Source organism: Pithys albifrons, chromosome 9, assembly GCF_047495875.1.
Source record: "Pithys albifrons albifrons isolate INPA30051 chromosome 9, PitAlb_v1, whole genome shotgun sequence".
In the NCBI taxonomy this organism is placed as follows: Eukaryota; Metazoa; Chordata; class Aves; order Passeriformes; family Thamnophilidae; genus Pithys; species Pithys albifrons.
In genome coordinates, this window is record NC_092466.1 from 30,053,212 (window position 1) to 30,079,198 (window position 25,987).

At 36.7% G+C, this 25,987-nt stretch overlaps 1 protein-coding gene across 8 annotated transcripts in view; it reads right to left on the reverse strand.

Moving 5' to 3' along the window:
* Window positions 1-25,987, reverse strand: part of CCSER2 (coiled-coil serine rich protein 2) — a 66,639-nt gene that overhangs the window by 14,556 nt on the left and 26,096 nt on the right. For all 8 annotated transcript variants that reach the window (XM_071563146.1, XM_071563144.1, XM_071563145.1 and 5 more), the window contains 6 exons: window positions 21,054-21,144; window positions 17,908-18,070; window positions 17,106-17,301; window positions 10,598-10,681; window positions 8,481-8,567; window positions 7,211-7,309 (listed from right to left, as the gene is read on the reverse strand). In XM_071563146.1, coding sequence (XP_071419247.1) covers window positions 7,211-7,309; window positions 8,481-8,567; window positions 10,598-10,681; window positions 17,106-17,301; window positions 17,908-18,070; window positions 21,054-21,144 — 720 coding nt within the window. The remainder of the gene's footprint in view (window positions 1-7,210; window positions 7,310-8,480; window positions 8,568-10,597; window positions 10,682-17,105; window positions 17,302-17,907; window positions 18,071-21,053; window positions 21,145-25,987) is intronic.

The following is a 25,987-nucleotide window of genomic DNA, read 5'->3' on the forward strand; positions in this document are numbered from 1 at the left end:
TGGAACACTGGTACTAACAATGACAATTGCTACCTCCTGGTCAACTGCAACTAGTTGTGGCTATTCTTTCAGCCAAGAGGCTTAAGATACCTGAAAGAACACCTCCAGAAAAGGAAACTGGAACCCAGTTTGCCCCTCCTCTCTAGTTTCTCTCCTAGAATATCTACTGCAGATTATACTGCCAGGGCTGGACAAACAATAAAGTATTTTATCCCCATGCTTCTTTTAAAACAATGTTAAACAATATATTATTTCTATAAATAAATATTCTGCGTTTATTTATCTCAGGAGAACTGTAAACACTTCCATGATCTTCCAGTTATCCTAAGCCAGTTTTATCAATCATTATTCCAAGTTTCAGTACTGCTAAGATGTAACTTCGCACATGCATTTAATCAAGTTTTAGAAACAGGTAGCCAGAACACCTACTCTAGAACAGGAAATAAAATTAAAAAAAACCTGACAAGACTGCTTTCTTCTTCTTCAGAAGCTGAGATAAACCAATTACTTGAGCAAAATTTAAGGAAAAAAATGAAACAAGTTCCTCCATCTGATTATCTCTAGATGGAGATATTGATTACCTAACATCATCTTACAGTCTTCCATCAGTGAGCATTAACATCACTATTTTTAGATTGCTGAAACAGTACTAGTTTCAGTCACACAACATGACAAAATAATGTAATGTGTTGCATCAGCAGAATCGTTATTAAATACAGAGGTACTCCATGGAACAAGATTAATCAATCAATGATTAATGAGAAAATTATCAAAAACTTTGGATTTTCACAACCCTCTTCAAAAGAACACAGCATTTTTCATGCTTCTTCACATTTCATCCTAAATTGTGTCAGGGTGGTGAAACAGTAACAAAAAATTCTCTCCATTCTCTAAACATAACTGAATCTCCACGTGGTAAAAAGCACATTATCATTATGCATGAGTCTGATTTTGCACAGACTTATCTGAGCTGGCAATGGCTTTTTTCCAGACTTCTTTGAAATGTTTAACATGTTAAGAAGGGAGGTGAAAATTTTATATCCTCTCCCTTCCACTTCCTGAAAGGGGAGATTAAGACAAGCAGCAGCCAGCTGAGCTATATAACAGCTATGATACTGCTATAAAAGCAATGAAATATTTATGTATCCTGATACATTTCAGGAATTTCTAAGCATCCCTATTAGCACTTCAAAGCACAGCACTGCTCAATAATCCTTCATGGTATTTTATCATCACTCTGACTAGAAAAGTAAATGAAGAAAGTGCAAGTAAGTTCCTTAAGTCTTCTGCCTGCTAAACTGAATCCCCTTCTCCCAAATGCTACAGTTGACACTGCTCCATAGAGGCACATGTCAAACAAATGCCAATGTTTGGGGCTTTTTTGTAAAACAAACAAACAAAATCCCAAACAACACAGAAACCAAACAAGGACTGTTCAACTGTACATCAATAAGGTAATCAAGATCAATATCAATTGAACCAAGTAAGGACCAGGAAATACAGCACTGGGAATTTATTGAGCGTTGTAACTTCCACTGCTTTTACAAATTATAACAGATGTACTGATTCTATTGATACAGCACATTAAGATATAAGTATCTGCAAATAAGCCTGCTTTATAAAAAGATTCCTTTTCTTTTAATAGTAATTATTGTACAAATTCAACAAGGTTTCCTCTTTAAACAACAACTCACATTCATCTCCTTATATTAGTCAAATATCTACTGAGGTTTCCAAGAAATCCAAAGAAGAGGGAAAAAGAAATACACTAATAAACACATATCCTCGATGATGGTACATTTTCAAAATACAGAGGTAATGGGGCAGTTTCCTACTAATGGTAGGAATGAAGGAAAACCTGAATCACCATTTATTTTATGCTTGATTTTTACAGTGTCTATAAAAACTCACAAGCAAGGCAAGCTAGAATTGAGAGATGAGGACACGACTTACCTCAGCTTCTATTAAAAAAACCCAAATAACATCTGACAGGATTCCTCTGGGTTCTGAAGCAACTTGTTCCACTTTAATGCTGGACAGGAGTCAGAACAGTTCCTCCCCCTGGCTGCTATGTGCATCCAGCCACTGAAACCCCATTCCTCTCATTTCCCAGTTACTGGAATTGTGAAGCAGCAAAAGCATCCCCAAAGAGAAGTGAATCACAATTTTAAAAAATCAGGTGACTCAGGAGTTGAAAAATAAGAGCAGCTGAAATAAAGCAGCCTACAGAGCAGAAAAAATTATGAATGTTCTTCAGAGATCCTGATGAGTTGTACTATTGTTGCTACAAGCTTCAGGAAGTTTGACTCTAACTGCACTGAGAAAACTTGTTTTCTTTTTTTTTTTATCTAAATGCCCCTGTGAAAACTTTAAGGCCAGAGTCTTCCATTGCTATGAGCAGAATTCAACCTTAGAATAATCAATCACATGAACAAAAGTAATTGCTTTTGCCAGCAAAGAGAAAGAGAAGTTTCTAAGCTATTGCTACACAGCAATTTTAGCCCAACAGCCAAATAGTCCAGCTGTTGTCCCAAGGATATCCCAATATCCAAAACTACTACTGCTTCAAACAGTCTTTGCTGCTGCAGAACCACAAGTACAAAGATCCATTTATATCCATACACCTGGAGCCTTTGAGCACTTTGCAGACGATGTGAGCATCCAGAAAGAGATCATGAATAAGCAGTTCTGACATGCAAGGTTTTTTTCAAAGTATTCAGATGAAAAAAAAACCAAAACAACCCAGTCTTACATGCTGATTTACACTAAAACAACAAGAATTGCTTGTGAAGGGTTCAAGGGACCTCTCTTCTGTGTATGTGCCTACATGTCATGCACAGTCACAGCACAAGATACAGATGCCAAGCATGACCACCGAGTCCAGTCATGCTCCTGTCTCACAAGGAATGTAAGAATGGACCATCAAGCAAACAGCAGAGTACTGGACAACAAGAGAAACCAAGGCTGGATGTCAAAGTGAAGACTAATACATTGACTAGGCTTCAAAACCTGGAAGTTTAAATTCAGAGTTGTAGAGGTTTAAGGCTAAGGTGGAAGGAGATAATAAGGCTTAAAACACAAAAGTACACAAAGACAGCCAAGATATCACAAAGATTCATTAAAACAATTTATGTGAAAGTCTTTGGAATGATAAACTGGAACGAAATTCAGATGGAAGGCAAAGAACACCTCAGGGCCAAAGGAGAAAAAAAAGATGCAGCAAAGAACAAGAACATGCATCTTCCTATGAACACTGACTGGTTCTGTTGTCATTTTACTAGAGACAAGAATGAACTTGTACACACATTTATGAAGCAAAGTTTTTTCTCATCTTTGTGTGCTGCTCTGATACCAGGGGGAAATTCCCAGGTTTTCCTGTACACACCATGTAATGTTGCAAGGAATGGACAAGCAACCATGAACTAGGAGGAGTTGTGTTATGCTACAGAAGTGGACTTCAGGAGTCAGAATCTTTTGCAGGTATCTTCAATCAAATTCAGAGCTTTGCAATTTCGCCCACTTGTCTTTTACTTCTCAGCATCTGCAAGCAGCCTTTCAAGTTCAAGGAACCAAATAATTTATCAACAAAAACTTGACATTTAACCCCTTCACCCTCAAAGTCTTAAAAAGGCAAGTATTTAGTATTACAGAAACAATGCAAGACAGTTGTGGTAATGGATGTTCACATTTTTCTTCCTTGCAAGCTGTCTGTGAACTTTAATGTCTTCAGGTAATTATTATCTTCTTCCAGGTGTTAGCTGTTTTCTTCCAATTAAAAGACAGATACAAACCAAATACAATGAATTCTGTATAAGAGAGCTGCAAAAAGTCCTTTAGGAATGTCATGATTTCCTCTGCCAGAGGACACGTGTACGAGCCTTTCTGCCGAGGATGGTTAACCAAAACTAATGCACAAAGAGTTAGAAGTAATCAAGGTTTTGGGCATCCCTTCAGGACACCAGACACAACAAATACCATGTCACAGACACAGTAGTTAGGCAAGAGATAACTACCTACCTATTAATTTGTAAGAAGCCCAATTTCCAAATAAATTTCTTTTCAGCCACTATGTTTTATTACATGAGCACTAAGGTACAAAGATAAACCTAAAGTGACATGGCTTCTACTTATACACTAATTATGTTTAAATACTAAAAAACCCTAAAAATACTTTAAAAAACTTTGGTCCCTAAAGAGAGTACCATCAGATAAAATTTATAATTGTATCAGAACAGGTCATTTTCTAAAAATATCTGGTAACAAAGAAACAGATGTGAACATGACTTTTAAAAAAGAGTATGTTTAATGATATTCACTTGTCTATTTAATGGCAGAACCATGAAGTGGTAAGAAATACTAATTATTTAAACAGAAATCTGTTGAATAGCAACAAATTGCTGCAATTCATATGGTCCTAAATTCCTAACTGAAATCTTGTAATAGCTGATTTCCACTCTCACTCTTTCCTAGTTTATTCTAGCATCTTATCTTTATGAAACACTGCTCAGTAAGCATTTGAAGTACTTCCTGAAATGCTAAATTGGTGTGTTCCCCAACTGCTATTTACACTTCAGAAGTAACCACGTTGTATCAATTCTGATTTGTATAGAATATATAGGATACACAGAAATTATAAACAGTCCTATTACTCTTGAAAGTTTTGATAACTGAGCTAAAGTAATTCCCTGATATCTACAATAATTTAAAGTGACTCACAGGTCACTATTAATACGAAAAAATTAAATAGTTAAATATTCATTAACATTAACAACTATTACCAAGCTTAAAGAAGCAAAAAGCTTGTATGTCTCAAAGGAGCTATTCTCTCATTGCCAAGACTTCAATTACAACTTGGGTTTTTTAAAAAAGTAATTCATATAAAAACTTCATAATTTCATAAACAGTAAGAACATTGCACGATTTATACCACATTTAGGACCGATAAATCTGATTTCTCCTAGTCTACACTCTCAGGTCAAGATCAATAAATTAAACTGACTAGGAATGTTAATAAAGCAAAACAATTTCTTTAAGAGGGTTTTTGATTTTTTTCACTAGTGAAAATACATTTTACTCAGTGTCTTTCTGTTTCTGCTTATTGTATTCTTACCTCAAGAACATGAGAGCTGATTGTGTCTCCTTTCCATTATAAGAGACATTTTTGGTCACTGGGTGCTAGATCAAAACTGATTCCATACATTTATTCTTCCATTAAGCCATGCAAGGAAGCATCTAAATGCATGTTAGCAGAGGAAGCATTAGACCAGACAGCTGAGGGATGATCATTAGAACCAAAACTTGGCTACAACAGACTGTGGTCCTCCTTGAAGAAATCCCACACTAAGGAGCCCCTATCAGGTTCTGTTGGCTTGCAGAAAGCTTGTGACTTACCAACATGCCACTGAAGACAATGAAAAAACCCAGAAAACACACCCAACACATTCTATCCAAAACTTTCCAGCTATCAATTACAAATAAAAGCTCCTGAGAAGCAGTGTATTTTGAAATTTGTCAATACTTCATGACTTTTTTTAAGTCCTTTATCCCTTTTATGAAAAATTTTGGATGTAGATAAAAATATGACATGTCTAAAACATGCATCTCATGAACATATGCCTACAAATACATGTGTACCATATATATATATCCACACAACCACCCATAAATACAACAGGTTTTTATTTTTTTTAAAGACACTGTCCCTTAAGCCAAACTTCCCCCTGACCAAAAAATGCACCTTTTTAATAAAACTACTAAAAATAAATATACTGACCAACCTGACCAAAACAGATAATTGTGTGGAGTGGCTCCTTTTGCTTAAGACAGTAACTCAAATTTCACATATTCTCCAGTATCTTTGCCTTATCAATTAATACTACAAGCTGCTCAAACTAAAACTTGTGTCATTAGCAACTAACTGTGCACAACTACTGATCTGTTTCTGAATTTATGTGAAAAATGAGACAGAAAGAAAGGAACATGGAAGCAACAGCCACTAACCCATAACACCAAATGAACATCACATGTATGAAATTAGAACTGAGGAAAAGGATAAAATGCAAGAGCTCAAAAGCTCCAAAGTAAAAGAAACAATGGGATAAACAAAGACATGACAGGTACATGCTGGAGCAGAGGTGTGGAAGCAAACCAAAAGCTACTTAAGGTTATGAACATTTTACAGTGGGTTCTGATCAGACAGGAGGAGGTTGGAAAGCTTGAATAAAGCTGTTTGCCAGTAACTGTTGAACAGTGAGGTGGTGTTTCTACTCTAACATATATATTTATAATATATATTTATTATATCTATATATTTAAAAGAATAATTTCACAAGGACAGCAGAGGTGATTTGTCTTCACAACAGTTTTGTATCATAGGGTAAAAACAAAGAAACAAAAAAAATAAAATCCATTTTTAACCTTTTAATAAAATCTCTCGGGTTTTCTACCTAGAGCAATAGCTTCAAGATCCAAATGCTACTTGCTGGTGACTGACAAAGGCTTTGTTTTAGATTCAAAGGTAAGTTCTTCTTATTACATAATATCAAATATGTTGTACCTTCCCATCTGAAGTATTTTATTAGTGTTCCATGAAGAATGTAAGTTTCATATAATGGAAGTAAATGTGAACCATGCAACAACATATGGGAATGGAGATGTCTTTTGTCAAAGTGATTTTCACCCAATAATTTTTAATGAGTCAAATTATTAAAATATCAAAATAATAATAATAAGAAGAAATATTAAACAATATTAGCTTTGGCTTATACATCTATGCACTAAACAGAATACACTGTTGCTTTTCTGCAACAAACATGAGAACATCAACAATGACAATCTGACCAGGAAAAAACACCAGAGAAATACCTAGGACTAGGAAGTCAGGATGAAAGAAAATATCTTAAGTATGACTAGATATACAGCTTGGACTGACTGTAACTTAAATAGTCCAAAGGGTGATTATTTGAAGAGATGACTTCTAAAATTTAATTACTTAATTTAAAAGAAATGTTTCTAACAAATGCTTATATAAGAGTGGTGCAAAAGAATGCAAGGGATGCACAGCAGGAAGGATACCCCTCCCACAGACAGCACATGATCCCTCAAAGAAGCCCAACTTGTGTGAGAGCAAAAGTAATAGAAGCAGGGAATGAACTGCAGAAAGTGGTAACCAGGAAGGAATGGACACGAAGGAGGGGCACATGGTACTCACAGAACTCCTCCTCCAGGAGGTTTGCGTGAATTTATCAGCACACGAGCGCGTCGCCCCTGTAGGTTTCTGACTGTCTTTCTGGCAGTTACATTTAGTGGCCTTCATCACCCCCAGAAAGAGAAAGAGAAAAAGAAAAAAGAAGCAGTCAGAAATCAACCAACTAGGCCTCTTGAAAAGTCCAGTCAAGGCCCAGGGTTCAAACATGCATTATCTGACTATCGAGCACAATATGATCCAACTGTAGAAATGAATATTTGCAGTGCTGCACAACTGCTGCTTTTCCCAAAGTATATTTACAAGCAATCCAGAATAAATGCTGACCTTTGGAAAGAGAGATCTGGGATTCTGTTGTTTAAACAGCAGAGCAGAAAGCCCAATTTTAACCTTTCATTTTTGTTTCAGCGGGAATGATCACAAGGTAGACAGGGAGAGGATGAAGACAGGTCAGCTCCAATGCACATGAGTACAAAAGCACGTGCTAAACATTTTGTTCGGGTTTATCACCACACAGTGTTGTCTCCAGCTATGATAAATAAACATGCTGTGCACCTCTTCACATCTCATCTACCCCACCTGTAAGACCTTGCTGAAGTCTGAAATGGCTTGAACATGTGGGGCTATTTTACAAGAATTGTCACAGCAGATGAATTTACCAGAACTAAATGCAGAGATTTATATGGCAAAATCCAAACTGAGAACAAAAGCAAAAAGGTAAAAGGCACATGTGACTTTTGCTTGAGGCTTTGTGTCTTCCTAAATGTTATTTTTTCGTATTCCTTTTTCAAAAAGAAGAATCAACTTAGAATACTACCTTGCTCAGCTTTAAATTCCATGGTGTAATTCTTTATTAAAATAACAGACAGAGGAGGAGGAGGAAAAAAAAAATCAACAAAAGCTTCAAGAATTATAAGCTCAATACTTGTTAATTTTAAAGTATTTTTAATATAGTCTTATCTTTGCTCTTTGTTATTTTTGAGCAGCTTCTAGAATTTTATGTTCAAAACTGATTTAGAAATTAAATACTTTTAACAATCAATCAATCAATATCTTCGCTTAGTGCCATACATATAAAATCATGACTAAATTACAGAATTGAAGATCCCAGATGCACAGCTGAAAGCACACTGCACCATGTAGAATCAGACTGCTGTAAATGAATCTCTACAGACCCAAGAGCCAGGTGGGTCCAAACAGAACCCAAGCCTACTTTGTTATAATGACAGAGCAGTGCACACTTGGAATTTTGCTAAACTTTTAGCATTATACTTACAAGCTGATGCTCTAACTGGCTGATTGTTTCATCCTTTTTCTTCAGTTCATCTTTAAGCTGCCTGATCTCATTCAGCAGATCATCCATCTGCAATAGAACAGTGGGCACCATGAGGTTTTCTGTAGGGACTACACAGTCTGAACCCACACCCCTACAGGACATACTACATCAAATGTGCATGGAGGGCCAGCAGTAACACAGCTCAGGCTTCCTCCTCCTGTTCCCATGGAGAGATGGGCTCTGGGACTACAGACTGAAGAGTAAAGAGACTTGAGTGGAAGTGCCTTTAAGAGGCCACAGTGAGCTGACCACTCACTAAATTTTCAGGGTAAGTAAATCAGCTGCATTTTTGACACAGTAATTCAACTGTAGTACAAGCAACTGACATCATGTAGATGAACATCCATAGTCATCAAACACTACCTGTACTCCTGTCTATGCAGCAACAAAAGTTATTGAAGCTTAAAGGTTAAGTGAACCACTGTTTAAGAATCATTAAGTGATATAAACAAGGAAAAACAGCATAGAAACAGAGTATAACTGTGTTTACTGAATGCAAATAACACAACTGATTTGAACACATTCTACTAAAAATCAAAGACATTATAGTTATGCAAGGTTCAGAGACTAAAATAATTGGTAAATATGCAAGAGTGAATTTTTTTAAACCAGTTTTTCATCCCATGATAGTTATCATATATAACTGGCCCATCATAACTAGGTCATAAATTAATGGGAATACTTCCATTTAGTAGCATGTCTCTTCTATTTCAGTTTCACTAAAGATGTTAATAGTTACTGCTTCAGGACACCACCTCATTTGTTGTGCAACTTTTCAAACCATATGCCAGTATCAAAAAAAGAAGTGACAATTCAAAATGTCAGTTAAATCTCACAGTTGTTTTTTTAAGTTACAAAACCTGTGGATTTTCATAGAATCATAGAATTGACTGGGTTGGAAAAGACTTCCGAGATCATCAAGTCCAACCCTTGGTCCAACTCCAGTCCCTTTACCAGATCATGGCACCCAGTGCCATGGCCAATCTCAGGTTAAAAACCTCCAGAGATGGGGAATCCACCCCCTCTCTGGGCAGCCCATTCCAATGCCTGAGCACTCTCTCTGGAAAGAATTTTTTTCTGCTTTCCAACTTAAATTTCCCCTGGCAAAGCTTGAGCCCATGCCCCTTTGTCCTATTGCTGAGTGCCTGGGAGAAGAGACCAACCCCCACTTGGCTAGAACTTCCCTTCAGGTTATCTATGTTATCAGTGTAGAAACCAGGGTTGCTAAAGAATGATGCATATGGATCTAGAGCTTTGATAAAACTTCTAAAGCCCTGAAACCACGATTTGGACATATGATCCCCAAACAGGAATTAGATTTTAAGTGTTCTTCCTCTCCAAGAAGCATTTATACCTTCATTATATCTTCAGTAAGTACTGTTCCCCTCCATAAGTACAGAATTGGTGATATTCCTATACTGACTTTACAATAAGAGCCAGGCAATGTTATAAAACCTCACCACCATGGAAAGCACAACATTGCCAGTCTGTAACCATAAAAGATGATTCTGTTTGGAATATCCATTGTGACTTTAAATATCCATTCTAAAACAAACTCAAAACTCACTTTGTGGGGTTCATGTTTTTTAGTTACGTCTGCCATACCTGCACCATCTTGGGGAAAACTGAACTTAAGTGAAAGATATTTTAAACTAAAGTCACCAGTGAAAGTGGTGAAATAGAGCAAGTAATTGAGTAATATGGTAAGATTACACTTCAAAGCAAAAATGGTCTTTTCAAATTCTAACACTTAGCAAGCAGGCAGAAGTTTTTTGGGAAAAGTTACTCTACAGCCATTAATTCCCACATGACTGCTACAAGTTATTTTGATTATTCATGCTCTGCTACCATTTGTAAGTTTGTATTTTAAAAGATCAACCAAGCTCTTCTATTTTAACAAAACTGACAAACTGAAGTGTATCAACATTCACTAGGTTTGCACTTAAACAGAAGAAAGAAGCAACAAGCAGTACAACAGAGTGACACACAAGCTTTTGGTGTGTTTTTTAAACATAAACAGGTTCATATCTCTTAATTCTGTAACCAGTGTCATTTACCTTAAAAGTTGACTCAGGTTCTTGTGGTTCTGGACTTGATGGAACTGAGAGGTTGATGTCCTGGAGCGACACATTTTCATCATTCTATCAGATAACCAAACAAGAATACAAGCTTGAATTACTTGCTGAAACAGCTCCACTGCAAACTTACTTTCAAGGATGGAGATCCATCAGCTCTGCTCTCTGCCCTCACCTGTTACAATGTCTTACCTCTCCTACATTTAATTTCCCCTTTTTTTATCCCTGACAGGAGAGCCTCCGTTGTGCAGCATGTGTACAGTGCTGACATAAACATAAATAAGGGCCATGAACAGTCTTCCTCTCCTCACAAATCCGTAGGAACAGTTGCAGCTCTGTCAAAGTGTATTGATTTTGCATAAAAATCTGGTAAAAATTGGCCATTGTGTCAAAATTTTATATCAGGAAAACATGGTGATGCAGTATAATGTTACCAGTTTGATTTCCTTTAATATTCATTCAAAAATATGTCCGAGGAGTATCAAAATACACAGATAAAATATTTCACTTAAAAACTCTTAAGTAAAATGCAACATTTGGTACAGGGCAGAGGAACACAAATTAATTCACAGTCATGAAAACTAAATATGAACTGTAAGAACTGGAACCACACAAAACCACTTTTTCCCCTACCATGACAGCCACAAATTATGAAATTAAGCATAACAAATAGGAACAGAAAAAACCCAAGGTGCCAAAAGATGATTGCCCAGCTATGTCCTGACACATTTACAGTCTCATAACACAAACACACAAAGCCATCATGTGCATGATTCCATCTCCTCCACCTCTTACCTTCTTAAAGACAAAATACTTGTACCTTAAAGTAAAAACTGCAGCTTAAATGCTGAAGATCAGCTACAGGAAAAATACAAAACAGACCCACTGATGTTCTTGAGGTACCTTTTTTCCCCCTTTTTAATCCACAATAAATATTCCTCATACATTCAAAACTAAACTGTAGGGAAATATCAAGGTAATTTTCTAGATTAAAAAAAATAAAATTGAGAAATTTTTAATAATGACATTTTTACTTTTTCCCATAGTCCAAGATTATGTGCATCCAACATATGTACAGCCATCACTAGACTTAAAAATGCTAAGAATTACCACACTATTCCAAATTCCCAAGTAGCTGCTTGTCCTGGGCCCATCACCAGCAAGTGACAGGCTGATGAAGCAGCAGTTTACATTTGATATTATGAACAAGTACTAGATGAATGTTTTGAAATAAATTGCACTATAATACCATAAAAACACAAACATTACTTGGCTCAGAATATTTCTAAATGCTAGAGGAAAAGAGCAGCAATTAGAACCCCAGAATTAATTATAGATTGTTAGCTCATATTTTATATATTTATATTGTATATTTAGGTATATTCTATGACTAACAAATTTCAACAACATTTTATTTTAAGCAACTATTCAAACAAATACACATACTCAGAAGTAAAGCTACAGATGGTCACAATTACAATTGTGAAGGAGTAATTATGGGAATGGAAAAAGAAAAACATAAAACAAGACCAACTATTTCAAGCAAAAATATCTTGCATGGCTTTTAAAAGCTCTATCTAGTATACTTTTTATCACCATTAAAAAGCATGTAAGTGGAGCAATAAAACACTCCACAACACAAGATGAAGGCCTAATTGCAAAGAAGGTTAGTATGTCACAGTCTCTGGTGATTTAAATCAGCCCTGTGCTATACCTGACACATTCACTGGCAAAGCAGGAACCAAGCTCATTTGCATCAATTCCCTTATGGCTGCCTTAATTATCTCAATACACATGTAAAGAACACAGGGCAACTGAAAAAAACCCAGTTCTAACACTATCAGTGGAAATTCAAGACTCCCATTCAAACACACGCTAGGTTTAATCTAGGAAACTTGTCTTGGGGTACATGGCCTGCAGCATGTAAACTGATGGAGGAGTGATGCTCCCATGCAGACTTTCACATTTAGTGAGCTATGTAGGGATAGCTTTCAGTTAGAGAGTATTTTACCTTCATATAAATTCATGTCTGTCTATCTGTCTGTGTATCTATCTATCTATATTCACATGTAATGCTTAATCCAAGAAAATAATATGCTCATTTAAGAAACAGTCAAGTAACAGGGCAGTGACTGATCATTTCACAGTCCTTTTCTTATTGCTGTTTCTGAAGTTTATTGAAGTTTAAGAAATTTTACCAAGGTCTAGCCTTTAATTCTCAATTCAAAGTTTCCTTCAGTATGAATTATTAATTTAATAGTCTCCTCAGTAATGGTATTTCCAGAAAGATGCAAATACAAGATGCATTAAGTGTCCATCAAGCAGAGGGTGCTGTTCACCTGCTGACTCCTTGGCACTTCAAGTGTAGTTTCATTGAGGCATCATCACAAACCAGAGTCTGTAGTTTCCATTGCCCACTGTCAAATGCTGTTATGTGACAGTACAACTGTTAACCAACCACTGAAATCTAAAATTTTTCAGTTTGATTCCCTATTATTTGTTGATTTCTTTTGGTTCTGTTTCTTTCCAGCACAGTTAAGTCACCGAAGTATTTTGTGGCTAATTAAAAATAGTAATAATTGTAGGGGTAATTTACACAATTTAACACATCACAGAGATTAATCTTTCTATTTCATAAGCCTGTTTCTTCCTTACCATCAGGTTTTCTTATACACAAAGATAAATCTCTCTTACAAATCTCACCAGATGCAAAAGAAAAGAACACAATGAATATGCATTTCAAAGGTACACAAGGGACTCCCTAATCCAAAGCCTCAGCAAAAACATACTGATGTATTTAACAATTTTGCACTACATGGTTCACCTTTTCCTTCTCACCTCTTCCTACAAATGGCCAGTCATATCTGCAAGTTACAATGAAGATCTGTGCTTCAAAAATAGAACTTTGTTTCCTTTCATGAAAGGTAAGTTGAAAAGAAACACTTCTTCTAAAACTTGCCTCCCGCAGGAAAAAAGAACTTCACTGATCTCACACTTCTGTGAACTGCTCTGTGTTTCAGTCCTTGGAGCAGCAGTCAGGGCTTATCTGAGATAATACAGGGTGGTTGCAAGGGATTGCTGCCAGTCTTGACAGGAAGTTATTACAGAGGATGGTCAATCCTTGCCTTGATCCACGGCTCCAGGGCATTGGAAATGAAACATCCTTAATTCAAATTGTGTTTACACATTAGCTCTGTAGCCTCAACCCAGAGAGCACATTTATGAAATTAATTGAGGAGGAGAAAACTTTTAAGATCAGAAGAAAACTTACTTACTATTAAGCATGCAAATGAAGTACCTTAGTCAATGTTTAAGAGGCATTAACATTTGCATATCAATTATTACTAGAAGTAGACTTCCAAAGCATTCACTTCTTATAATACAAAGGTAGCACTCCAGTTAAGGATTAAACAGAAAACATTTACCTGTAAATAATTACAACTGTGTTTAGCGTAAGAAGAATCCACATTTTTCACTCCATATAGGTTGGTGTAGCATTATTGCCAACTCAGTGAAAATTTTTAAAAACTCTACGTGAGAGAGAGTCCTATTCCTGATTTCACTGCTTGAAGATACAGGAGTTTGGCAATATGTGAGGAGTAAGCAGACAGCAATGTACTGCTGGATTTGTCATCCTGGCCATGTGGAGCTCAGGAAAGGCCACATTACTCAAATAACTATTTATTTTTCCAAGCAGAACTGGGAATGCAACACCAAGCCCACACTGCTGCAGCTATGGTACTCCTAATACTCAGGGTAATTTATATACAGTTATGTGAGCTACAGTCACAGCAATGAATGCAGCACAGCACATTAAGTCTCCCTAGAAATCTGCTAGGTATGCATTCATTACATGCTGTGCTCTTCAGTAAGTCACACTACAGCTGATTAGATAATTGTATAAAACAGAATTTAATTACTAACTCTTCCTATTTTACTATAACTGTTCCTGTGAGACCTCATGCCTAAGTCCTGACTACAGCTCTATTTCTACCTATCCAAATTAAATATTACTGCTGAATGTCATAACTGGAGAAAGGTAAGACATACACTTAAATGGATAATATTGGTGAAGCTAATGAAAGAACTTCTGCTTCCTTCTTAGAGTTGGAGTTTGAAAGAAGCTGACTTTGTACCTTGCCTTTTTATATTTTTCAGAAGAGATCTCATATGACCCAGGCTGGGATCGAGTCCTAGCTAAGAGTTCAGAATACTAAAGTTCAACTAGTTGTTTTAAAAACTGTATTTCTGCTCTTTACAAGAATTTTAAAAAGTTGCAATATTTCTACTCATTCCTGTTAGTATGACGCTTGATGTTTACAGTAAGGATTTAACACTATAATGTAATGAAAAAATATTTCATACAAGTTTTACCCTAATTGTTTATTAAATGACAGTAGCAAAGGTCTAAAGTTGTCCTCTCTGTAGCTAATTTACATTTATGTTACTATTTATACAGTTTGATTAAAAGACAGGATAATACATAGGAGAGCAGAATAAACATTCAGAAGTCCAGTGATGAGTTTTGGAAGCAGTGAGTCAAAACAGGGTTATGTCAGGCCAGGTCAGGTCAGGAAAACAGAAATATGCATGACAAAGTCTGAAGGAAGAATACCTGTTGTTACTAAACTCACTGTTACAGGGAGTGAGGGGGAGAAGATCAAGCTTTCGGCAAGAGAAGGAGCAAATTTTGAAAAATGTACTGATGAGGAGTAACTGTTTCATTGTGTGTATTTACATTCTCTTAAAAAACTTTATCTGAGCTTCTGCACGCATGGTTTTGTTCTACAGCCTTTTAGGAAGGTGTAGCTATTACAAACTAGATCAAGATTTTTGATGATACTCTGCAGGGCCACACAGTATTTGGCTATAATGTGCATGGCTTTACACAATGAACTATAGACACACATTTCATCTATCAAGTTGCTTAATTGTCCTTGTGTTACAGGCATTCTGTGGATAAAATTTCCCTGCTACCTGTGTGTTAATTGCATGCTTGGGGCTGTAGGGGGCACAGTTTATGCAGCCCAACACTCAGACATCAGATCCTAAGAACACACCTTCCCACTCTGACACTACATTACTTTTGTTACAATTGATTTTCTACTGACAAAACCAGAAATCCATAGAAATACGTCTCAGTTGCCACAGGAAGAAAATGCTCCCATTTCTAAAAGGCACAGTCATACCCTTGAATCAGCCTCAAGGCTGATTTGCTTTTTGTTTTCCTATGTTTTGTTTTTGTGTCTTACTTTTAAGGCACAAGCTTCCTTTGATTACATTATCCTATTAGGAAAGAACAGCAAAAAATCTACTATTAAAAGAGAACATCATACAAATACTTTCCAGAGCTAATCCGTATATGCCTCTAAAGGAGGTCTCATGGACTATTCATTATTTTTATGGTAACAAAGGAATTTTTGTAGCTGAAATGTCATACTTCTGCTGAGTCATTTAGCAGTTTACCAACTCCCACAATTTGCCAGGATTTGAGGTGAAATGAAAAAGCTCCTTAAAAGCTTATGACAATTTTATAAAATAGGAAGGCTAAATTTGAACATTTCCAACAGAGATGACCCAGAAGGATTTGCTAAGCTTCTTGTCAAAACACACAGAAAAGATGAAAAGAATAAGGAAAACAAAGACTTAAGAAAAAGCTCTTAGCATTGACTTGCTAAATAGAAGTTTGATCAATGGGATCAATTTCAATATTTTTTAATATTTTTTTAACTCCCAGCTTTGTCAGATCTTATTGAATAAAAGCTGGTCTTCACATCCACTGATTTTCTTTTTTAATTTGCCATTTCCTCAGAGAAGTAAAATAATAGTATTTAATAATTTTTGCCGAGAGTAAAGTGCTGAAAAAAAACCCAAAAAAGGGCAATTCAAATAACAATTAGAAAGACACACTGCCTTGAAAACTGCAATTCAATGTATAAATGAAATGCCAATAGCCTAATAAGGCCAAAAAGAACATAAGTCCATCTGGGCTCACTCTCCAATATACTTTACTGCTTTAATAATAGAATCATAGAATTGATTGGGTTGGAAAAGAACTCCGAGATCATCAAGTCCAACCCTTGGTCCAACTCCAGTCCCTTTACCAGATCATGGCACTCAGTGCCACGGCCAATCTCAGTTTAAAAACCTCCAGGGATGGTGAACCCACCCGCTCTCTGGGCAGCCCATTCCAATGCCTGATTACTCTCTCTGCAAAGAATTTTTTCTGCTCTCCAACTTAAATTTCCCCTGGCAGAGCTTGAGCCCGTGCCCCTTTGTCCTATTGCTGAGTGCCTGGGAGGAGAGATCAACCCCCACCTGGCTAGAACTTCCCTTCAGGTAGTTAGAGATAGTGATGAGGTCACCTCTGAGCCTCCTCTTCTCCAGGCTAAACACCCCCAGCTCCCTCAGCCTCTCCCCATAGGACTTGTGCTCTAGTCCCTTCACCAGCCTTGTTGCTCTTCTCTTTTGCTCCATTTAAATGGCTCACCTGGTGCAATAACCTCTTCAGCTTCAGCAGCTGCGTTTTCACAGCTGTGCAGTCCTGGACCATGTGCCGAAGGGTCATCTCATCAAGCATCACAGTGTTCTCGGGTAACCCCACCAGCTGCCGAGGGGCCTGGCAGAACTTGGGTGCTCCATAGCCTTCCAAGTGACCAGCAGGAGATTCTAGGTAGTTTGATCCCCTAAAGAAAAATTCAAAACATAAAACCACAGCAGTGACAAAGTACTGTTAGAAAGCATTTACCAAAAAGGGAATGTTATGTAACATGGGCTATACTTACACACTGTGGCAGAAAATAAATACATCAGAAAATGTCAATGCTATTTAACTTAATGGAGTTTTTCTTTACACTTGTGGAGACCTCTCACAGACTAACAACTACAGTACCCTCAAAGCAGTTTGTTCATCAGGATTTCTACAAACTGTCATTCAGTCCTGTAAGGACTACAGGATTACATTTAATGTACCAACAAATTTAAAAGTAACAAGCTGACCAAACTTTAAAATGCTAGTACTAAGACATGGTAATGGGTTTCCATGGAACACATAAGGTATTTTAATCAATAATTTGTAATATCACATCAACAAAAGTAACAAGTGTTTGGAATAAAAACAGATGCTTAATTTGTGTAAAGAAATTGCTATAACCCTCAGTGGTGCTCCCACTCAGACATAAAACTATTCTGAAAATGTCATGGCCCTCAGTATCACTTGAGACCCTTTAATGCCAAAAGGAATTTCTCATGAGTATTGTAACTGTTTGGGAGAATAAAGAAGAGTCCTTTACCTGTTCAAATCGTTTTTACCATGGACATAATGATCAGTATGGCCAAGATGATAGTGATCCTGTGCATTCCATCGCTGTTGTGGTGTTCTTTTCCAGAATCCTTCCTGATGTTGTCTAGCATTTCTGTCTTGTCTATCATAACGGCTCATATTTTCACATTCCTCTACACAGAACATAGAGTTAAAAAAAATTATAAAATTTGTTCCCAGGACCTCACAAATAAAATATTTAATCATGCTGGTAACAAATGCAGTGTAAAATCTGTTTTGTTTTCTTTGGGTTTTTTTAATTCATACAAAGCTATGTATTTCAGAAGTGTAAAGCAGACATATAACGATGTCACATTTTCACCAACATGTAAACTTGTTACAAACATAAAAGTAACCTGGAGCAGAAATTACAGAATCCAGCCTTAACACTACTGCCAGTTCAAGCACAAAACCATTGGGAGGAGGTAGAGCTACAGGGAAGAAAAAAAATCCAGAAGTAACAGTTTTCTGTCTTTCTTAGACCATATCTTCAGGTCTTTAAATAGTTCTGATGACATACAGAGAAAGAAAACATTGTAAAAAGAGAAGAGTATGCACTCCAAAAGAGACTAGTTTCATTACTTGGGATATGGATACAGCTCCCCCTATTCCTCGTTTCTTTTTCAGCTTCAGAGACACTTAATCTTTATTCACCTGGACAACCATCAAGATTTAAAACACAGAAACCAAACAGTCTCTTCAAAACATTAACTTCTGCAAAGCAACAGAGATTCCACAAACTTCTTAAGGGAACAAATGATAAATCTGGAAACAGCCTACAAAGGAGTAGAGAGAAAGCCAAAACACCGGCTACGGGGCAGTGAGACACAGCAAAACCAGCCAGGAACTGCTATTCTGCCACCGCACCTTCTGCTTCACTTACCCAAGGAGTTTTTCCTCACATTGTCAGTCCTTTGCTGGGAGCAACTCCACACAAGAGCACATTGTTTATTTGCTGCCTACTCAGACAAGTTGCGCACAGGACGCTCATAAACAGGCCTTCCTTCCTGCTCAGCTCCCAGCCTGCGTGTGGCTGGGAAGGGAGCCCAGTCTCACCCTGTGATTTAACACTGCCCTCCTCGCTCCCTGCATGCTTGTTGAGCTAGAACTGTTTCTATAAATAGTGGCCAAGCAGCATCCCAGACTCCAAAGTGAAACTGGGAGAGTTTCTGAGGACCTGGAAAGTCTTAAGAGGCTGATGTCAGCGAGGTCGCACATAATTATGGAACAAATGTTGGCAAAAAGTGTTTTTAAACATCATTATAACAAATACCCATAGCTACAATTCAGTTTTTACCACATAGCTCAACAACCAAAAAATATGTTAGAAAATAAACATTATTCACCTGAAGTAACAGAAGATTAATTTCCCTTTAGCAACATCCTTTTACAGCTCAGAACACATGCAAATTAACAACAAAATAAGCCCTCAGTTCATTTATAAGTAAATATGACTTTCAGCTTTGGAAAACTAAATTGAGACACTGAGCAAAGACATGTGGATATTAAACAAGAACAAATTCTGCTTTTGCAGGTGGTCAAGTTCACACAAGGGAAAGCCTGGAGGTGGCTTTTGATTTCTTCTTTTCAGATCCCTTTTGCTAAAAATCCAGTGATTTCAAAATAAGAAGCAGAGATTCCTAGATTATGTCACATTAATTTTATAAGGAAACACAACCTCTAAAAAATGCCAAAAGTAACAGTAATTAGCTCTTAATGTTGTTGTGGCAAACGTTCACCTTTAAAACACATGCCTTTCTAGCAGTTGTTAAATTAATAATTTGTAATGGAATTACTGATGCAAATGCAGTGCATGTTTCATAAACAAGGAAACTTATGAGAAATCAATCTACCCTTTTAAATTGTTTCTTAGTTTTTCCCAATAGAATTAGAATTATCCTTATTGAAAGAATATGCCCTAGGCTTGCATTGTTACGCATTCTGGAAAATTAAGCAAAAAAAAAAAAATTTCATACCTGTCAGGGCTGAAAAGTTGCATAGTAGCAATGTTGTCAATCATCACCTTTAACACAAGTGCTTTGGAAAACTCATTCTGAGATTTATAAGATTAAATACTGCACTTGATATGTGCACACTGTTAAAATATGATGTACCATCCTTGTGGTAGACGCAAAACTATGTATTTATTTACTGTCATTCTGGCTTCACATTTAACATACATGCAGGAGTCTTCATTAGAACTCAGACGTGCTCTCAAAAACCCCTGAATTTCCCCTCATTTCAGCAGGCAGCTGAACATTACCACAAAACAAGTAAAGTCCTTCTCTCAGTGCCTGTTCAAACAGGGTAGGGCACAACAGTGCTCCACATTCTGTTCATCTGAAGACCTACTGACCTCCACTGAACTTGGAGGTAAATCCACTACCCATACTCACAGGATAACAACAATTCCTATGACTGGGTCAGGAATAACCAAAACCCTTAAAGTTTTCTTGTGTGGGATTTGAGAAAGTGTAGCCATAATTTCCTCTACCAATTTCATTCTGTTCTGGATTTGTATTATTTCAGTAGCATCCAGGTACCACTATCCTCTGTGTGAAAACTTTGCCAGCACCCTCACTGAAACTAAGAGTGCATAAAAGACATCTTCAGAAAATACACCTTAAAACTTAAGGCTTCTGTTACCCTGAATTGCATACAATACATAAGGACAGACTGACATTTTGTAGTAGAAAGCAAAGATTTCTCTCACAGAATTGCATTGCCATTCACCAAAGTTAAAAAAGAAAATGCTGTCCCAACATTTTTAAATCTAACTGAAGCATGAGACTGAAAGACTAACTTAAAACTTTGAAATTGATTCTACTGAAATAATTTAAAGAAAAAACCCCAGTATGAAACAAGGTTGTACTTTTCTTAAAATGGCAGTAAATTTCTAACTTTAAAATTCTTCAAATAAGAGAGTTGTGTTTGGGGAAACAGCAGTATCACCCTTCCTATATTTCAGAAAAGAAACAGTTGTTACTTAAAAAAAACAAAAACGTAATTTGAAGAGTCCATTCACTTATTAAATCAAGAGCCACAGCAAAGTAACTCAAAAATCTCTTAAGCCCATGAAGCACTTTGACAGTAAAATTGTTTGGCTGTTTTACTCACCTTTGTCACGAGGTGGGTCCTCAGGCAGGTCCACATCAAGCATAAGATCATCATCTTCAAGATCACATGAATCAAGATTATTCAAGATATCCTGTAAAAAAGAAAAAGTGAGATACAACTGCTTTTATGATACTTACCTTACTGTCATAAAAAGTTTATTTCAATGTTTTGTTACATTTGTATTGTACAAACATCAAACCTTATCAGCAACCTCCTCTTTAGAGACAAAGATCAGCCTTACTTGAGACCATCTATGCAAACAGCAATCATCACACCCCACTGATACCACGCTAGATAAATCAAAGACTGATTAAAATTCTTTTCTGCCTGACACCAAGATATTTCTCAATTCATTAATATTGTGCCTTTTCCCCATTTGGAAGCATTTTAAAATGAAATTACTTTTCTCACTTAGAATTCAAAAACAGTTTTGTGAAAAGATGTTGTTGAATCCCCTTATTTCAGCTCTCACATTATCATAACATCACTGAAAGGAAGGGCAGGGAACCTACATTATCCTGACTTTTTGAGCCAGTAAAACTCCAAATATGCTATTATAAGCATCAAACTCTGCTTCCTTTTGTCTTTGACATGGTGGCTCTTATAAAGCTATTGCTATAAGGACTGGGTGTGCTAACAGCATGAGAAAAATGCAACCAAGAGTTAGTACTAAATGAAATTATATATATTCAATGTAGTCAGTGAGGTGTAGTAAAGAAAAAGGACTGTAGTGTGGGTAAGTCCAGTCAGTGTTAAAAAGACAGACTAAAGTCTCTTCCTCTAACACCACAGACAGCAGGAAAATCCCAAGATAAAGGCTGTGGAGCCCCAGTTCATGGCACAGTCAGAAGCTGCTGAAAAGCCACAGCAGCCAAGGGCAGCACTTGACCAGAGAATGCAGACAATGTTTTACTTCATTATTCAAAGAAAAATAAACTTCCTAATACCAAGTGATTATAACACAAAGTAGGTCTGAGGAAACTGCTAATGGATATAGAGCTCTAACACTTGATCTCACAAGTAAAAGCCACAGCTTTAAGACCCAAGATCAGATTTGAACACTTGACATCTTGCCTTTTTTCTAATAGCAGAAATGCAGATTTTTCTTAGGTTTTCCAGCTACACCTAATGGTGATTTATGGGAGCAATATTGAAAAATTTACCAGATACCAAGTCAAACAAGTCTTTATAATTATTTCTCATAACATTACCATTAAGTACTTAACTCAATACAGGCTATGACCACACCACAAAACAATATTCCCTTGAAAAGCGATCCTTTTGCAGGCTATCATTTGTAGATTTGCTTTGTCGCAGACACATGGGTGAAAAGGAAGAACATTAACAGGCATTTGTCTGAACTGTTGTTCCAGCTGTTCTTCAGCAGCCTTCCTACAACGCTCACAAAGGACTGCTGTATTTTATTATAAATGGTGACAGGAGATAAGTATATTTTAAGATTTTTGGGGGAGTTTTGTGACACAGAACATTAAACATTCTGCATTTCTGCAGGGCAAGCTATTTATTAACGTAAGAGAGAGTGTGAGATGAAAATAGTTAATATGTACTTTGTAAAGCAAGAGTAATATAAAACATTGAGACAGACCCACCTGTTTCTGTTATATTTCAAAGTCCTACTGGAATTGTTTTGTTTCCACACAGTATCTAGGTATTTACAGGAAAAATAGGAAAACCTACATATCAAAGAATTGTGAATAATAAATCCAACTATGGAAAAGCTTCATAAAGAAATGGAAGCCATTTAAAAGAAACATGGATTTGATATCTGGGAGAACAAACTGCCTGTATAAATTTGCTTCTTTTTGTTTCCTTTTATTTATGTTTCTCCAGGAACTAACAGATTTTTAACTAACCCATATTTTTTAAACAATTCTGCGTGTTTGAGAGGCAGCTTTGGTTTGTTAGCTGATAAATTGTTTCTATGTCATGCTTTGATCTTCAAAATTAGTATGAACAAGGATTATTTTCTTCTACTGCACAATTTAATGAGCATGACAAATTAAATGGAAACCGTGGCCACAAACACATAAGAAAGTAAAAAACCTTTGCCAGCACATTTAAAAATGCACAAGACAAAACATAGTATATCAGAGTGTTAACCAATAAACCTAGATAATCCACTTTACTATCTTTGTATCAAACTTTGGAACTCTACTGGTGTCAGAGAAGGACAGCATTTGAGATTCCAAGCATACTTTTCTGTCAACAGCACATTTCATTATGTTCTGTAATTATACATTCCTCACCACACTGAGGAAACTCCAGGAAAGGAAACTCCATGCTGGAAAACACAACTGCGAATACCAAGCCTTTGTAATCACTGGACAATGTACTCTGAGCATTTCCCAGTGCTGGTGACTTGGGAAACATGATACAAAGCTAGATGTCATCTTGAAATAGCCATAAGATAAAGAGCAGGTTTCATCAGCCCATTAGTACATAAACCCCCCTATATTTAGAGACTTCCATTGTTATTCTTTCTACTGCATAAGGAACTGCAGTTAATTCATTGGCAGCAACACAGTTAATAAATATGTGCTTAACAGCAATTAGCATCCTGAAGTGACTCTGGGCAATGAGCTCAAACAGAACAGGAAATAAAAAAATTCTTTAAAAGTGCATCAGCTCCAACTCCACGTGTTTCAGCAATTATTACAAGTTACAGAAAAAGAAGAATCCCATTTTATTTGCATAGCTGAAAAGAATAATGCATATTAAAAAAGGTATGTTTTCCACAAGGCTGATGTAGCATTAGACTTGCAAGGTGGTACAAGCTAGGAAGAGATTAAGTTTGGGACTGCCAAATCCCAAGTCAAACGACACTGCTGTTCCCAAGCTCTCTGTCCACAAAACTTTTCCACTGACCACAGGCAGGAGTGCTTTGCTTGCTTCCTGTAACAGAACAAGGAAACTTTAGGAGAGAAACAGTCCATCTGTGAGTACTGGTACAGAAACTGAGTAAACTGAGAACCTCAATGGCAGGAAACCCTCATATTGCACAGGGAGGTGGAAAAAGACTAAAAGCAGCAAGAATAAGGCACACCACATGTGTGAAATTACACTACTTCAGCAAGTTCACTTCCATGTGCTGCAAATTCTTCCTGTAGTGACTGTCCTGAGGTGCTGTGTCTTGCCCAGGTTCATCAAAAACATAACAACAGCTCACCCACAACATTCTGGGGGTTTTACCCCAATTTCTTGGATGCTTGGAGTGCAGTATCTCTGCCTCAAGAGGCACAACAATACTAAGTTAAGACCAATGTTTTGAAGACTGGGGTACTGTAGAGCAGGTATTTTGCTGAACAACTTGAAATTCAATGTAAATTAATGTCAACCATAATAAACTGGAGTAGCAAAATACTCTTGTCATAAAGTTCAGCTTCTATAAATTACTCTTGCAACCTGCACACAAGTTTTCTTTTCTACCACAGAGCAGCATTTTTCAGTCCACCAATTTGAGTTCAATTTAGCTTAACAGCCTATGCAAGAGGCCTGATTCTCACCTTTCCTATTTCTCAAACTAAGTATTTTAAGGTATTAACACAACCAAAAATAAAGCATAAAGTGCCCAAGTTAGAAGAGATACACATTTACATTTTCTCTCCATTAAACATAAAAAATGTGGAGCAGTGAAGGTTTACAACACTATGCACATTATATTGTAATTACGGAAAAAAGAGAAGTCAGGAATTTAGGTTAGTGCAAAAATACAAAGCAATTTCAGATAAACAGCCCTCAAAGAAATAATTTCACAGTGTTTACAGAATTTAGGAGAACCTGAGTTAAAACTACCAGTGCCAAGTTATGATATTTTGCTTGAACCATGAACTGGTGGTGAATATTAGGAGCAGTATTTTTCCCTGTTTCTACAACTCATGATCTCAGACCTCACTTATTTGTTCTACCTTTAAGAAATAGGCTGTTAAAAGTAAATACCTAATTGCTTTTCCTTCTGATTTAGTGACTTGGGTCTTGCTTCCAATGACAATGAAAATGTCCACAGCAGAAGATAAGCAGCAGTAAAAGGAGAGAACCAACTGCAGAAGAATCTGGCCAAAACACTCAAGAGAAATAAAGCATTTGAGAGTAGCACAAAAACTGACAAAGCATCATTTCAGGTACTTGAAGAATGAAAAATGGAAGTAGCTTTTGAAAACAAACACTAAAGAGACCGGGTAAATCAGTCATCTGAAGGGCAGCTAAAGGATAACTGCCAGAGTCAAACACAATGCAAGGCTGACAGAAGAAAAGAGGGAGAACTCCAGGGTCTTTTTCGATGCTATTTTCAGCATTTGGCAACATCTCAGACAGAGATAAAGATAAATAAAGAAACAGGAATTCAATACAAGTGTTCAAAAAGGCGATGTTATATAAGAACGGAACAGAACTGTTAAGTGAAGGCAGAAAACAGAGACAGAAGATGTAAACAGTGGAAAGCACATACTGGACTATAGAGCTGAAGAGAAAAACCCACTGTAAACAAAGTTCTTAGAACAGAAAGAACCATCCAGGGAAGAGAAAAGGTAGAACTCCACAGGATTCCAAAAACAGGGTAGCAAGGGAGTTACTTTAAACTGTGTAGCCAAACATTCAAACAAGCATTTAGTACTTTTGTCCATGGTCTGTAACTGAAGGTTGCTGTGACAACACATGTAACAAGAACTTTGTTTGGAAAATCAAAAACGTTTTATGTTTAACTGTCAATAAAGACTCATTACTCTTGAAAATATTTTTATAGAGGCATTGCAAGTTCTACCTAGGCTTACTGCAAGTATATAGGAATTAACTATTAGCTGAAGTTATTACCCATTGTATCTTAAGGAGTTATGGTTGCTGCTCTTTTATTTTTTTTGATAAAATCAGGTGTATAAGAAATCTGAAGTTCAACAGCACAACAAAGAAGAAAGATGAAA